The sequence below is a fragment of the Lagopus muta genome, chromosome 11 (genome assembly GCF_023343835.1).
Source record: "Lagopus muta isolate bLagMut1 chromosome 11, bLagMut1 primary, whole genome shotgun sequence".
NCBI classification, from domain to species: domain Eukaryota; kingdom Metazoa; phylum Chordata; class Aves; order Galliformes; family Phasianidae; genus Lagopus; species Lagopus muta.
In genome coordinates this window covers 412,796-429,190 of record NC_064443.1, presented here as the reverse complement: position 1 = coordinate 429,190, position 16,395 = coordinate 412,796, and the positions used below count along the sequence as shown (strand labels likewise).

At 38.3% G+C, this 16,395-nt stretch overlaps 1 protein-coding gene across 8 annotated transcripts in view; it reads left to right on the top strand.

Annotated features, from left to right (window-relative positions):
* The window catches only part of DOCK3 (dedicator of cytokinesis 3), a 185,848-nt gene that overhangs the window by 56,251 nt on the left and 113,202 nt on the right, over positions 1–16,395 (top strand). For all 8 annotated transcript variants that reach the window (XM_048956982.1, XM_048956981.1, XM_048956985.1 and 5 more), the window contains exons 6-9: positions 2,077–2,225; positions 9,289–9,373; positions 11,785–11,826; positions 12,877–13,031. In XM_048956982.1, the coding sequence (XP_048812939.1) occupies positions 2,077–2,225; positions 9,289–9,373; positions 11,785–11,826; positions 12,877–13,031 (431 nt within the window). The remainder of the gene's footprint in view (positions 1–2,076; positions 2,226–9,288; positions 9,374–11,784; positions 11,827–12,876; positions 13,032–16,395) is intronic.

The following is a 16,395-nucleotide window of genomic DNA, read 5'->3' as shown; positions in this document are numbered from 1 at the left end:
TAATGATAACCTTGAACCATCAATGTAAGAGTGAGGGTATAACTTTTTCATCTCAGTAGGTTTCTTTGAGAAGTCTTTATATGATGATTTTGGAGCTGATTCTCATGATCATTTAATCACCAACTTGTTATAGACAGCATGTAGTAAATTTGCTTGTCTTCATTTTGCATCAGAAAAAGTTGCAACTTTGTTTTGCATGAATACAATATAAAAACAAGCTTCCTTACATCTGCTGTCTTTATCAGCTTGTCTATGATTTACTTTGCATCACATTTAATGAGAAAACCCAAACACAGTTTTGGTTATTTTATACCTACCAGCTATACGTAATTATCTTCTCTGAATAAGTATTTCCAACTTTGGGGATGTTTCTTTCTGTTGGTGTCTGCATCTCAGATCTTTCAGAAGGGGCTAAATCAATGCTGAAGTGTCATTGAAAGGTTATGCATCATTTCTTCTCAAAATTGATTAAGAACTCCAGATAATCCTGTCTGTGCTCAACCTAATTCATCAATGCAGATATTTAATCAGGCTCAGAAAAATTAATATATTTCTGACCAAAACTGAATGTACTGAAATTTGTTTCTGGAAGTCATACAAGATTTGTGATCTTGTTGGGAAACAAATTCAAGTAGATGGAAATTTTTTTTTCATCTCCTGTTACTTATTTTTCGTTAGATACACGAAGAACGTTTTTTTTTGCAATAGTATTTTGTAATAGAAAAGACTTTGTGCATTTCCTCTGTCAGATCTATCAGAGATAAATGAACTTACATTCATTCTGAGTGTTTTACAAAACACTACACTGCAACCAGGAATGCCATCAGAATGCCACCAATCTGCAAAGTCCCCGTTTTGTCCCTGTGTTTTCCCCAAGTGGTATCCTTAGGTTTCAAGCTTTGCTTACAGGTACGAATGGAATTGAGTTGTTTAAAAAAACAAACAGTGAAAATTCAGCTGCAGTCAGTGATCAGTTTCCTTCTTTGGTTCTTCATTAGTTAGACAGCAGCTATTTTATGCACTGTGGCTCTGTAAGGAGAGCCTTTTGACACACAGTTCTCATCTGGCAGATAATGGGAGTAGCAGAGACACCCTTCTTATGCTGTGAGTGCTTATAGGTGGTCTTTGCTCTTTGGAGTTGCATCTTTGGAGGGGTCTTCCCCTGTAGTGAATTCCTGCACAGAACAAACATTTCCTGTTCTACCTTTTTCCCATCCCTGAAGAGTACCAGTTCAGTTGGAAATGATTGCAAAGTTGGTTGCTTAGAAAATTTTTGCTAGTAATGATGTGGTTTGTGTTTTCTTTTCTTTTTCTTTTTAATTTTTTTTAACCCTATGTGGTAGTTCTCCTCTTTGAAAATTGTTTTTTAGGTAGATTTTATCAGTGATTGTTTTAGTCCCTTTCAGAGTGCGTACAGTGAATATTCATTTTCCCACTACCACTTATCATAGAAACCTGGGTGATTTTCAGTAAGTAGAGTATTTAAAATATTAAAAGTGCTTTTCCAGTGTGGTCAATCATCATTGCTAACAGGTTAGAGCACTACATTAACTGCTGACCGAGAGCAGACATTTTCTCCGCTCTGTATTTATGAGCTGATTGGAACTAGTGATCCGTGTTGCACATAATGAATTGTTTGAGCTATGGCATGAGGTTCCACCAGAACGTGGATCCCTTAGCAAATTGAGCCCAAAATGTAGAAATAAGTTATTCAATTTAAATAGCATCAGTAACACTGCTTTTTCATATAAGTATTTTAAAGCTTGTACAAAGTGGATTAATATTCCTCTAGGGTAATTAAATGTAAATTTGGAAACTTATTAATCTCTCTCTTTCTGTTTCCTCTGTCTTGATCTGTCTTCTCTCCCCCCTCTTGCTCTTTCTTTTTCCAAATTCTCTCCCTATCTTTTTTTCTCTTCCTTGCCCTTTTCTTCTCTCCCCACCCATTTTCTTTTGCTTCCCTTCTTTTTTTTTTTTTTTCCTCTTTCCAAACTTACTCTCTTTTCTCTTTCGCTTTTTGTTTTTTTTCTTCTCTCCTTCTTTTCCCTTTCCCCTCCCAAAAATATGCCTTTACAGAAACATAAGGTAGATCTGTTCTACAAACTGCGCCATGTGATGAATGAACTCATTGACCTGCGCAGACAGCTGCTGTCAGGTCACTTGACGCAGGATCAGGTGCGAGAGGTGAAGAGGCACCTCACAGTGAGGCTGGACTGGGGCAATGAGTAAGTACAGGTACCAGCTGGGTACTGTTTGTTTTAATTATTTTCATGTAGCTTTAATTTAGAACAAAAAAAAAAAAAGCAAAACTTTTCTTTCCAATAGCATCTATAAGCAGAACACTTGCTTGTTTGGAAGTCATATATAACTTCTTACAGCGAGTTTACTGCATAAATCTGCTGCTGCTACTAACAGATGAGCCAAGTACTGCTTACTACTTGTAGGTCTTTTATATGCACTTCTAAGTGATTTCGGTCAATTTACTTTATTTGTATTGCTGTAGTGAATATTATGCCTGGGAACGTGTGTTCGTAGATACTAAACCCCATTTTTTTTCCACTGAGTAAGTATTTAAATGGTTGGCATGATAACTACAGAATCTCACACAGTGAATCATACATCACAGTGTAACAGTTACACTGAAACTGAGACTGTGATATGAAGATTTTTAGTATCATCCATGTATTTGCTGATGAAACTTAGAGCTTTAGATTCGTTGGTAAATTCCACTGTGACTTGGTGGATATTTTTTCAAAAGCTATTGAATACTGCAATTCAGATAGAAGCTGAAATGGTGCAGTTACACAAAACCTAGCCCATCAGCAGAGCTGGCTTTCTTTTGAGGTACAGTCTATCAGACAGGTAAGTTCTGCTTGACATTCACATGACCTTTTCAAAGTAAATACCACCCTCCTCAAGCATGTAGCAACTGCTTTTCAGCTAGGGGTAGGATTAGTGCTAATTAAAATATGAGCAGTGGGGGGTGGACAGGGAGAAATGAATTAGCTGAAGTCTAACTAAGGAAAAAAGCAAAATGTTTTTCACGAACATATCTTTTTTTATGACTCCTTAGTCACATACTCCCTCTGAAAGATATGCACTATGAGGACATTTTTGCTAGCCCCCACACTACATTTCACTTCTAGTGAAAAAAAGCTCTGAAGGGCTTAACACAGGAGGTGTCATCAAGTCATTGGTCTGCGATTCAGGCGTACAGATATTTTCCATTATCATTCCTGCTGGATTAAATGGGAACAAAGAAACTGTGTTTGAATATTGTCTGGACATTTTTTCCTCAAAGTATGTATGGATGAAGTTAGCAACTGGAAGTAGCAAAAATGTTGTAAGAAGAAAATATGAGGAGAGTAGACAGGCTGCTGAACGATTGCCTTTAGAAAGCTTTTATTTTAAATGCACTGGATGTAAAATCATGAAATACGAGGTACATTAAAACCATAAAGGCAAATCCAATGCCTGACAACTGTGGAAAGCATCATGTAAATTAGTAGATAAAAGCGTGTTTGTGATTAAATTCATTTTAACTGCAGCATAGGATGTTCCGCACAAACATGCGCAAGAACTTTTTACAGTGAGGGTGACGGAGCACTGGAACAGGCTGCCCAGGGAGGTGGTGGAGTTTCCTTCTCTGGAGATGTTCAAGACCTGCCTGGATGCCGACCTGTGCAACCTACTGTAGGGAGCCTGCTTTGGCAGGGGGGTTAGACTCAGTGATCTCTGAAGGTCCCTTCCAACCCCTACAGTTCTGTGATTCAGTTCTGTGATTCATTTCACATGTAAGAAGAAGAATGTAATGTGTATTATTATAAGATATTGTAATCCTAATTAATTAATTGTAATTAATAAGATACTGTCCTCTCTAACGAAAAACGTTGATAGTGTCAGAGATGCATGCTGAAACAGAAGAGTGCATCAGTAAAGGAACTGGATGTTCCACACACTGGAATCTGTGTGACTGAAAAGATATTTAATTACATCCATATGCAATGAGATATTTAAATATAAATGGAATTGTAGAAGGTCATCAGGGTTTTCTTGTATCTCCTCTTCGAATTTTATCATGAAATTCATGCCCTAGTGTCTTAATTTGTTAAAAACATTGGTTTTTTTGTATGCGTGTTCACATAGTGCTGTTTTTCAAACAGTGACAGAAGAGTTCTGTCGTATTTGAGATATGCAATTAAACGAAAAATGTCATTGCAAACATGTTAGTATTAACTGAGAAACTTAAATACTACAATTTGAGCAGGTCTGTAATTATTCATAGTAGTATGGTTTAATAAGAGACATTCCATGACCAAGTAGCTTTCAGAAATTTTACACTAGTATGTAGCGTGTTATTCAGCCTAAAGCTGCCTTTATCCTGACCTTGTTTATTAATGCATTGCATTAATTGGGAGGAAGTGGTGCAAACCTGAAATTCCCATTTTCAGTCACTGTGAGTTAGGACTGATCTGTTTGGTTTTTGAACCGGACTTGTTTCCGTTCAACGTGGCAGCAGTTCTGATGGTGATCCCTTGTGGTGCTGTGGGAGTTGGCAGGTTTCAAGGAAGAAATGCCCTCCCTGGATGGGTTTTCTTGTGTGTGTGAAGAACTTACCTGGGCTGTATTAATTTGGGCTGATTTTGGAAGTACTGCAATGAACTTTCTCTTATTTCTGTATGCTTAATGTAAAATATTAAGGAAGCTTACTTGGTTGTTTGGTCTCTTAAAAATGAAGGAATATAATTCACTCAAAAATAGGTTGCTAACCTTCTCTATAGTTGCTCATCATTCTTATAATGCAGTACTGATTCTGCTTACTGTGGTGACTTAATCTTCTGTTACTGATGCATTCATTCTCCCCACTACAAAACTATGGTACATCTTTTTTTATGCTTTTTCCTCTTCCAGTTATCCTCAGTTAGGTTCTTTTTATATGCATGCAGTGGCTGATAGTACTACTGTATAGCTTTTCTTTTATTTCCCAAATAATCAGAAGAGCACTTTCTGATCAGCATCTTAGTGCTTCTAAACATGAGACCTGAAGCATCCTTCTGTGTATCTTTGCACAGGTGAAATCTCAAACAGTGTTTTGCCCGCATCTGTTATTAGCTTTTGTACAGAATATTAGAAAGACTATTCTTTTTTAAATTCTTCACTCTGATGTGATTTATTTGGGCACTGATCATTTGAAGTCTGAAATGCAATTAGGAAAGCTCAATGACCTAAAATCAATAGGGAAAAAATTATATTGCAGCAAACTTGTATGTCAAACAAGTATATAAAAGCTGACCCCTACGATTCAATTCATTATCCTATTTTAGATCATGTTATAGAGATGATATCTGCAGTTCACTGTCTAATTTTAAATTATATTACAAGTAAAATATAAACGTGTTTTTGATATGTGTTTTGTTTATTTTAAGTTAAAAAATGGGTAAGATTTCCAACTTCTACTGATGTGTAGGATGATAAATCAGAATGGAACTTTCTTTCTAAGAAGAGTCATTGTCATTTTACACTCTTCTGCACTAAGAGCAGAGAAAGGAATCTGCCTTGCAGACTTAGTTTGAAAGGGAATGCTCTGCTTCTGCTCTAGAATTAATTGCTGTAGTATGAAGCCATTCACCATAGCAAAAAGCCTTTAAGAAGGTTTCAGAATGAATAGATGCCATTTCTGTCTGAATATGCAATATTTATCTCTCCTCCTGAATGTCCTGGTAATAACGTAATGGTTGAGAAGGGATTCAGGCTGTGAGGAACTCTCCTGGATATCATCTTTGAGGAAAACCTCCTACCTCCCTCTCTTTCTGATGCTTCCATGCTCAGATGTATTTGCTGCCATTTCCTTCTATCAATTTCTTGCTGGCATTACTTACTTTCTACTACTTCTCATCTTCATTTTAAGAAATAGTTTCCTGTGTAACATTACATCAGTGTTTTACTAATTCCTTTACAGACTGGAGCCCTTGTAGTTTATTTTTTTATTTCTGTCGGTTTTATTTCAGATCTGTGTGTGATGTCTGTAAACAGCTTTCAGAGCCATTTCTGTTCCCTTCACCATCTTTGTTTTAAGTGTACTTTTGTTAGAGGAATATGAGTGATATTAAGTGAGACTTGAACATAGAGAAGGAATACAATGAAAATGCCTGGCTGCAAAGTTATGGGTGGGGTCAGGGTAAAACACCTGGTTTTGGAGCTATAGGAGGAGATGTTCTCCTAGTCTGTTCTTAAGACTCCATGTGCCTCCACACACACCTTTTAGTCAAATAACAGTATTTTTGCAAGGTTCTTCAAGACAGAATTGCTGCAACTTGTGTGTTTATTAATTCAAAATAGTCTGGCATTCGTATTATACATTTATGAATGTATTCTAATTTAAGACCATTCTGTGAAATCAAATCAAACTTAAACCAAATTGATTTTCTCCAGAAGGCCAACTAAGCGAATTGTAGTGAATCATATGCGCATCCCTGTCAGTCTTACAAGTGCTGACAGTGGTCATCAGTTTGTCTTGGTGTTATTGGAGAGAAAAGCACAGAAATTCATTCCCCAGCCAAAGAAGGTAAAATTAAGCCTTAAGTTCTAGTGACTGCGCTGTGGAAGAGAGGGAGTTTCTCAGTGTCAGTAGAACTGGCCCCAGGCATGTGGTACCAAGAGATAGCTGCTGGGCTGGGAGTCTTTTGTAGGGGAACTGGGGAAACATTTTTGAAAGGCAGTGGAGTCTGCGGGCACAGTAAAAACCACAGCAAAATGCTGTAAGTGCTTGTAAAAGAAAGTGCTGCGGAAAGAAGAACTGTCAGAGAGACAAACCAGCATGTTACCTCATTTTTATGCATGATATGTTTTGCTGAAATACCACTTGACAGCTGGTGCTCTTGTATCCCCACAGTATTTTATAATACAGAGTGGAAGTGGGCCACTAACCGTCATTGTCGTTTCAAACATGATGTTGTCATCTTTTGTTGGGAAAAAAAAAAAAAAAGGATTAAATTCATAAACCTGGACTTGAACACACACAATATGAGTTTTGAAGCAAAAGGAACCTTTATCTTTTGGGAACAAATATTGCACAGGATTAGCGTAATTTTAGAGAATGAGAATCTTCTGGGCTGGAGATCCACTGTGTTGAGGGATTTAACTAAAAATAGGGTATCAGGTAAATTTCACAGGGATGCTATGCAGCTGTGTTGAACATTATCAAATAGAAATCAACTTCGTTGTGTGAGTAATGAGTTCAAACAGTTATTTTTAGTGCTCTAGAGAGTTGCAATTTTGACACGAGAACAGTATCAGGCTATGATTAGATTTGGCAGTTTTATTCCGTAAAGTTTTGATAGTTCTTTGCATTGTTGTACGTAGAACTGGAAGGCAGGATTCTGTGATGGTGATCACATTATTAGAAAATCATTTGTTGCTATCCTCAAATTCAGGAGAAAGCCCTTCATGCACACTGTGTGCGTGTGTTTGTACACACGTGTGATGGGCTCTTTAGCGGAGGGGTTACCTATGCAGATTTAGGAAGTTTCCTGTAAATTAACAGGATAATCACTGGAAACGCTTCAAAATCCACTCTATGCTTATTACTATTTTTACCTGTTCCCTTTTTTTCAGTGCTATTTTTTGACTTTGTGTTATAAGTAGGCTCCAATGGTAGCTGCAGTTGAGAATTACTTGATGCATTCTTGATCTTTTTTGTTTGGTAATTAAATACAGTAATTTCCTCCTTACAGCAGCAATTTTCAGATGCTGTCTGGGTTTAATGAAAACTGTGAGAAGTGCGTAACTGCTATTCTCACATATGAGCCCCAGAGTATAGAAACTAGTTTTTGGCATGAAAATTGCGTTGAAGAAAAAAATGGTTCCTTTTTTCCCCCACTGAAAATGTAATTGTTTTGGCAAAGAACGTGGAAGTTCTCATTTATCTGTACAGTATTTTCGTGCTAATCCCAGTACTGCCAAGCAGTTGTTTGCCAGTAAGTGAGCATGGGCTGAGCTGTGCTCTCGAGAGGAGATGGGATGAGCTTAGGATAACATTAAGCAAGGAAAGCCTGATTAAGTGGAGTTTGAATAAATCAATTAATTTTAAAAATCGGGAGTTGGGAAACTTAAGGGAAATTATTAAGAAGTACAGTGGCCAGTGAAGGCAACTAGGCTTCTTACAAATTACTGCCTCTTCCTTGCAAATGTCTTAAGTTAATTGCTCAGGAAGAGATGCTGGATTGCCTGGAGGCTTCTGTTTATCATACCATACAAAACTATTCTGTGGTACCTGAGAGAGGTTTTCTCAAATAAAAATTCATATTTGCCATCAGAAAAATGTTGTGCAGAATGCTTCTCCGATTACAAAACTAAATAGGATTTTGCTTTTGTTGTCTAGTTGGTGGCAGGAGTGGAAGGGTGCTCCATGAGGACACCTCTGCTGACTTTTTTTGTTCTTTGAGACTAGGAAGAATTTCAATTTAAAACATGTGCAAGTGGAATATCAAAGTTATGTAAGCTGGAAGCAGGGAAATGGTTCATTTATGTGTTTCTTGAATTTTACTCCTAATGTGCATAACTGCTTCGTCCTGTAGTTGTGTGAGTGCCTTGTGCCTCAGAAACTGAGCAACTGTAGAGCAAAAAAAAATCTCTGCTGTAGCCATCATTTTTAGACTGGTAGTCTTCTATTTTTTTCATAGTTTGGTTTTGATTTGAGCTGAAATCCTGTTTTAATTTAGGTTAAAATTCCTGTTAATATTTTTGTAGTTACAGTTTTTTAGGAAAAGTATGCTTATACAGTGATAAAGTTGGGAGTTCAGTTACATGAGGACCAGGAGTTCCTTTCAAAGGAGCTTCCCAAAGCAAATATCAGGGTTACTGATGGGAAAGTTTTGCATTACATAGTGAAGAACCTGACCTGAATACTGCACTATTTATACTAAATTTCTTTGCCTATTGATTGTACTAAACTTATTTGCCTACTGTATTACTGTGTAGGAAATGACCATACTGCACCAACATACTAAAAATCTTCAACTAACATTCACTATTAGAGCTCCTCTGAGATCAGTGAACAAAACATAACAAGCTCAGAGCACTTTTTGGCTTGATATTTAGATCTAAATTTATTTTAAAAGATTGTCTGTTGAATGATTAACTATTGCAAAAAGGTTCAAATACAATTTCGTAGTTCTTTTCTCCTTGTCCTTGAGCAAGTAAACGTGGCTGATAATTGTAGACACAATGTACTATGCTTACCAACACAGTGTACTGTGCTTACCACTGTTCTTTTTTTTTCTTCTGCAGACATTTGGGCCTAGATTTAGTTCCTCGAAAAGACTTCGAAGTTGTGGATTCCGATCAGATCAGTGTGTCAGATCTTTATAAAATGGTACGAAATCTGTGGGACATGCCTTTGAGCGTTCATACTGGGAGGGAAAGAAGGGGAAAAATAAGTATCTTTATGAATTTTCTTGACTGAAATAATATAGTAACCTTTTTGTTTTTCGATGCAATTCAACAGCTGCCTTTGGCAGGTACACTGTTGAATTCTGTCTGGTGGGAAATGAAAAGTCTTGGGAGCTCCACAGTTAAATTGTGGTGGCATCTTGCGGAGGTCTGTTCATCTGGAAGTGAACCAGACAGATGACCCTGCAAGCTTTATTGACATACAGTAAAGAAATCTTAACAGTAAAGAAATATGCTTTAGGGTTACTAAATCATTACTTCAAACAACAGTTATTAACTTGCTAGGAGAAATAGGAATGTTCCTCACTGCAAGATCTAGTGTTGTTTGTCCTTACTTCCATTAATTAAAACATCTCAAACCTGGAGTTGATCAGCAGTTGGGTGAGTTCAGAAAGCCCATGAGAGCCATTGTTTGATTCTTTCTGGGGAGTCTGCAGATAGGGATAAAAATTGAAGTGCAAACTCTGCTCCTAGGATGTGCATGGATAATAAGCACACTTGCTCCTTTTCAAAGATTTTTAAGCTCACAGGCAGGAAGGAGAGAGGATGCTGAATAACTTTCTTTAAGCAAAACTAATTGCTGAACATTAAAGCTATCTCTGTGATGTGGCAGTGTCCCTTAGAAACGTATGCGGTGTCCCTTAATAGGAATGTTCTTTTGGATTAATTATATAATATAACAATGCATTTTGTGTAAAGAAGTTCAATTCTTCTACATAATAAAGGACAAAATATGCTGATCTACGGTACTGATGTTTGTAGACTGAGGAGACTTTGCAGCTATTACTGGAGAGTTTTCCTTCACGCAGTTTTTGGCTCAGATCTGTGCTGCTATTCAGGACATGACCGTTAGTCAGTTCACATTTCACCATGGCTTCAGTTTGTAGAGTCAGGAAAACAGCACTGTAATCACATCTACTGAGTGGACAGAATGTAATTTCAGGAACCAAAACAGCTGAACACCTTTTATTTGCTTAACTTCAGTTTTGTAGCAACTGAAGATTTTTAAAATTGCTTTTTATTGTATTTTTTTTTCCTCATGGAAAGAATCCTCTATACTCATGATAGAATACTTAACAGATTATCAAATCAGCTGTGAGGTTTAACACTGCAAAATAATCTTGTGAGAATAGTTGTGAGAGCCCAATTACTTTTGCATTTTCACAGAATTACAGAGCATTAAATGTACCAGAGGAAAAAGTCTCATAGCAGGAAAATGGATGAAGTAACTCTAGGCTTTCCCATCTGTGGCAAGAAGTTGAAGTATCATACACAAAGTTATTATTTCCCTTGGTAAAATTTTCATTTAAAAATGTTGTGCATTTGATTTGTTTGGGGACAGTGTTGCTGAATACAGTTGGTGGAATGTCTTTTACTTTCATCTCTCTTGAAGCTGCGAGGTTATCAGATCCCGCTGGTCCTGCTAGAGAGTGTTTGTTCAGAGTAAGATATTTGGTATGAAATAGAAGGGTAGAGGTGGAGGAGAACAATGAGAAGATGTGTTGATGTTTCAGTGTGAAGTGCTTATGGTAGGATGAATTTGTGTGGAACAGGCATGGCAGAATCATTAATTATATGGTTTTTAAAGCTCTTTGAAACCTTTTCAATTTAGATTAGTATTTAAATCTCCATTTGGAGATTAAATGGGTTCAGTGAGACTTGCAGTCCATTTTCTGATTATAGCATTTCCTTTTAGTATGAAGGGCTTTAAATACAGGATCATCCTCTGAGTTCCGTTGCACAGCTGTAGCTCTGCATGGATTCTTTTGTACAGGTGTTGGACAGCTGAAATTGTAGAAGAGTTCTTACCTATTTTTCAGGATCTCATTTCCTGATCTGAGCAAAAAGTTTTAAAATATATGTATAAAATTCTTTCTAGAAGTCAGTATTGTTTCTTTCTAGAAGTCAGTATTGTTCCTTTTTCATTTTATTTTATTTATTTATTAACAAATGCAGCTTCTCGTGGACCAGCATACTGATAAATGAGTATTAAGTGAGGTGTTCACTCATTTAAACGGAAATGCAGGTTACACAGTGCAGGGTGATGGACTTCTCGAGAAGTAATATTGCAGCCATGGAAATTCTGTCTAACTTGTGACAGACATTTATGTTCAACCTTTAGGTACATACAGCCTGTAAGTTTGATTAGTTAATCTAATAAATGACTTAGTTGGAGAAAGCTTTTAAGGCAAGCTAGTGGCTTTGTGAGTCATGTTTGGTAACAATCTTGAGCAATCGTATTTACAGAATACTCTTTTAATGCAACACAAATGTAGTTTCAGCAGTTTCTCATGTTCAGAAGGGTTTCACTTCTACTATTCTGTTTCTCCACAGCATTTGTCAAGTAGACACAGCGTCCAGCAAAGCACGTCACAGGTAAACATCATTTACATAACAATTTTTGCTGTTTGTCTTTAATAACGTATCTGCATATTTGTGTTTGATGGAGATCATTGGGTACCCAAGTTCCTCAAAATAGCCTTGAAAGTAGCTTGCTTCTTCTACAGGTCCTTCAACATCTGCTTAGGCTCTTTTCCTCAGCTTTCTGTTTTTCTTAAGAGAACAAGTTTCCTAGTGAGATCATAAGCCTCAGTCTGTCCATGTGAGTTTTCTTTCTACCTGCTAACACATAACCTCAGAGGCTTTTATTTTATATACCCTTTCTGTAGTAATGAAATCCTTTCTTGGTCATGAAATCTGGAGTTAATCTTTCCTAGAGAGCTGTGCCTGCACAGGTACAAATCTTTGAAGGATGAGGATTTAGTTGGATTTAATTCAGAATCCAGAACAAAAATTGTTTGAAGCTGCATTTTGAAAGCTACTACAAATCTGAGTTGAAATTATAAAAATATAAAGACTGACTTTGTTAGTGTCTGCATATTCAGAGGAGACTGAGCCTAGTGTGCTAAAGTCTGATGTGCATCATATTTGTTAAATGAAGCTGCAAAAGAAATAAAGTGCTATGAAAATAAAAGAAAAATCGTTTGTGATTATCTTCTTCACTACAGTTTTCACTGTTGTAAATAGGTCTTGGTATACTAAAAAACACAAATCTTTCTGCTGTTTCACTTTATAGATTGCTCATGTTACCAACCAACATCGGGATTTCTTTCTTATTATCTGCAGGGCAGTTAGCTTCTGAAGTCTGGTTCTAAATGATCTCCATAAATGACTTGCAGGTGCTAAAAAAAAAACCACACACAACAATTTAAACATTACTCTTAAATACTTGAGTGGAAGTTCATCCGATGTAAAAAATAGGATAAAAACTTCGTGATCTGTCTTGAAAATGGAGTATATTTGATATTAAGCATTATTTAATGGAGAAAAGAGAGCAGAGTTTGAGTTGAAATTATCATTCATATCATATCATATGTCAGTCGTATGTCTTTTATTTGTGACAAATGGCTTCCATTGTTTAATCAGGTGGATACAATTCGCCAGCGTCACGGAGACGCTTGCCGTATGCCAGTGCCTCATCACTTCTTCCTCAGTCTGAAGAGTTTCACCTACAATACAATTGGAGAAGACACTGATGTCTTTTTTTCTTTATATGATGTTCGAGAAGGCAAGCAGATCAGGTAGGAATTAATACATAACTAAAATGTTCTCTGAAAAACATGTGAGGAAAGCATGTGTCTGTGGAGGAAAGCATATGAACTGCCATTGAGACAAAACTGAAAGAACGCTGATAAATTGTGAATTGGTAGTTCTATAAGGCATCCAAGAATTCAGTAACACTAAACATTATTTATGAAATTTGGTTCTTGTAAATAACCGAAGTATTACAGGCACAGAATGGTTGAATTGTGTTTAGGCTTCTCACCTGGTCTCCGTGCATTACTGAAGGTCTTAAATGTTTTAGTAACTGTTTTCTTAGGGCTGTTAAGAGCTATCAATAATTGGAGTGTCATGCTGTATGACTCCAGAAGAGGACTGCTATATATTTTGGTGCTGAATTGGACTCTCAAGCTTTCATCCACTCCTTGCTTTACAGGCATGTTAGAATAGATCTTGTTTTCATCACTCCTTTACTAGCAGTATCAACTGGCATGTTTCGGTTCATCCTTGTGTCTAGGCTGGGTAACTGCTGCTCAATGTTGATGTAGCTGATACTGATGTCAGCAAACATGAAATGTTCTGCATTTTTCTGTCAAAAGTGTGTGTTTTGAAAATATCAGACTGTATAGAATAGTATTGCAGTATATGCAGCATGTCTTGGAAATGAAGTAGGGATAGCGTGGTTGGATCTAAAGTACAGCATCTCTGGGTTTTTTGTGGACTTTGATTGAAGCACGTCCTGACAGCTGACACCACTTCTGATACTGTGATGGAAACTGTCCTACATATTTCAGCAAATATTTCCCTCTGAACTGAGGGAGGAGTCCCCAAACCTTCTTTCCTTTCTCTGGAAGAACACCGTGCTGTCCAGGGGGAGCTCAGAGTAGATTGGTAAAGGCTTGGTACCTTTTCAAACTAAATTCCACTCAAAAAAACTGTGATATGTTAGAAAGCTGTAATGACTTGATGCATCTTAGGAATGTGTCTGCACCGCTTGATTTGGCAACGTAAGATTTATTTTGCAGAATGTGGCAAGAATGTCTACCGTGATACTACATCACGTTCACCATCTCTGCCAGAGAAATGCTTGTACTGGTCGTGAGCACATGTCTATGATTTCTCTGTGAGAGAATTAACAAGAAATTAATTCAACAGATAGAAATGCAACGGAGGGAAGAAAAAAAATGGGAAAGAAAACAAGTCACAATTATTTAATACCACAAAGCAGTAAAATTATTGAGCTGAGGAAAGCTGCAGGAAAGAGAAACTGACAAACTGCAGCTGTGACTGTGGAAGGCCTCAGAAAATGCTTCTACAGAGTACTTGTCTTGGGCTGGACTTTGCATAGTGTGTTAACGTGGAGTGGAAAGGCCTTGAGAAGGCTTCTTTCCAGTGATTGAAAAGAAGAAAAAGTAAGAGTGACGATGTGTGGCTCAGCGGGTTTTAGATGTATAGAATAATGCTTGAATGTGCAAATAGTTACTGCTTAACACTTGTCTTATGCATCTGCTGTAATGAAAGCAAGCTGCTTTGTACTTTGTTTTATGTCCCTTAAGAGGGGAAGGAAGAAGTTGTAATGAGATTAAGGTATGTTTTGGGGAAGAAACTTGAAAGCGGAAAAGAAACACTCTGCTTCAAGTTTAGAGCGGTGTGTTTAGGTCTGCTTTAGAAGATGAAGTCTCTTTTTCTAAGTGCCTCAGGAAATAGTGCATTTAGGTGGTAACTAAGCAGAGCTTCTGCATGGTGCTTCACAATGAAAGGGCCAGATGGACTTTCCTGCAGTGGTTATGGTGAGTTTCTCATGTGAACTCTTGGATTAACTGAACAGAAAGTTCAACAATTCACTGTTTTTTTATCAGTAGCTGAATTTTCTGCCTTCTGTGCTGTGGTGATCTGTGGTGGCAAGGAGGTTATGGGTCCTTGGTTCTGCTCAAGTTGAACTTAAAAAGGGCATCCAATAAGCAAACATGAAAGTATTTCCACATCAGGGAAATATGCACCCACAGCAGTAGCCATCGTTCTGGTTATTAGCTCAACAGCCCTAACTGGTGTGAAAAATCTGATGCTCTCTGAAGTGTACTATACACATACTGGGGGCCACTTTTGTTTGCTTTTCCCAGTTGTTGCACAGCTGTTAGGACCTGGAGCAGGGAACAAGGAAGGAAAGGGCCAGTGTTCTGCTACCAATAGGAAGAGGAAAGGTATGGCATGAGGTGTGCTGTCACTGATTTATTTCCTTGTTGTAAAGTGTTTGAAATGGTTGACAGAATGCCTAGGAACTTTCTCACATGAATCCACAAACACCCAGAGCTGTATCCTTTGTATCTCAAGGGAAGTTTGGTGGGAAATTTCCCATGTGCTGGGAATGTGGGTCTCCTTATGGTTGCAATCAAGGATTCCTTGCGTTAATGCTGCAAAGGGGAACTTTCCAAGTTGCTTCATTGGGACATGCAAGGATTCCTGCAGTTTCAAGCAAAGAAGAGAAGACTACTTGTGCATTTCTAATGCTAGTTTCTGCAGTGGAGATGAGAGGAATATTGCTGCTTTGGATTTCTTTTCAGTGTTTTGTTCTGTGCCTGTCCAGATGAAAGCGCTGCAGTATTTACAGCCCTGTGCTCCGTCCAGGTGCTGCTGTGGTGCTGTTAGGCACCATTTTGAAGGCTGTGTTTCATGCAGCCTGTAGTTACGTGGTGCTCTCTGGGTGTGAAGGTATCGTGGCACACGTTTTGCTTTTCTTCGGCACTGCCTCTGCCTAAACTACCGCTTCTCGCAGAGGACAGTCCTGCAGCAAAACCTTGGCAAGTAAACTCCAACCACTGTGTCAGGGACCAGTTGAGACAGAGGACAGAGAGAAGGCTGTGGGCTCTGATGATGAGGTTCCCACCAGAGTGTGGAGAGAGCTGGCTGAGAGCCACGCTGGAGAATGGTTGCTGGCTCAGGAGAGAGCAGTGCCCAGCTATGTCTACCTGCTCCTGAGGGGTACCTGCAGCACTGTCAGCCATTGGCTCCTCCTAGAGAAGCTGTTGGAGTTTGGAGTGGAGGAGCAGGTGGTGGGATGCTCTGAGAAGTGCTGAACGGTCACAGTCAGCAGGTGATGATGTCAGGAGACCACGCCGCCCGTTGCCATGGGTTCTTGGAACACAACACATGCAGTAACAGTTCAGGCCTGCTGGCTGTTGGGAGTTGGGCTGGTGAGCGTTGAAGGATGCCTGTGCTTCAGCTCCCCACCAAGAGAAAACCACCAAAGTCCCATCTGAACTGGGAGCCTCCTGCAAAACGTCAGAGGCTGGATGAGACTGTGAGGCTAAGGCGAAAGAGAAAATTAAGCCCAGCTGATGACGTCCTTCTTTCACCTCCAAGGAAACGTCAGAGGCTGGATGAGAC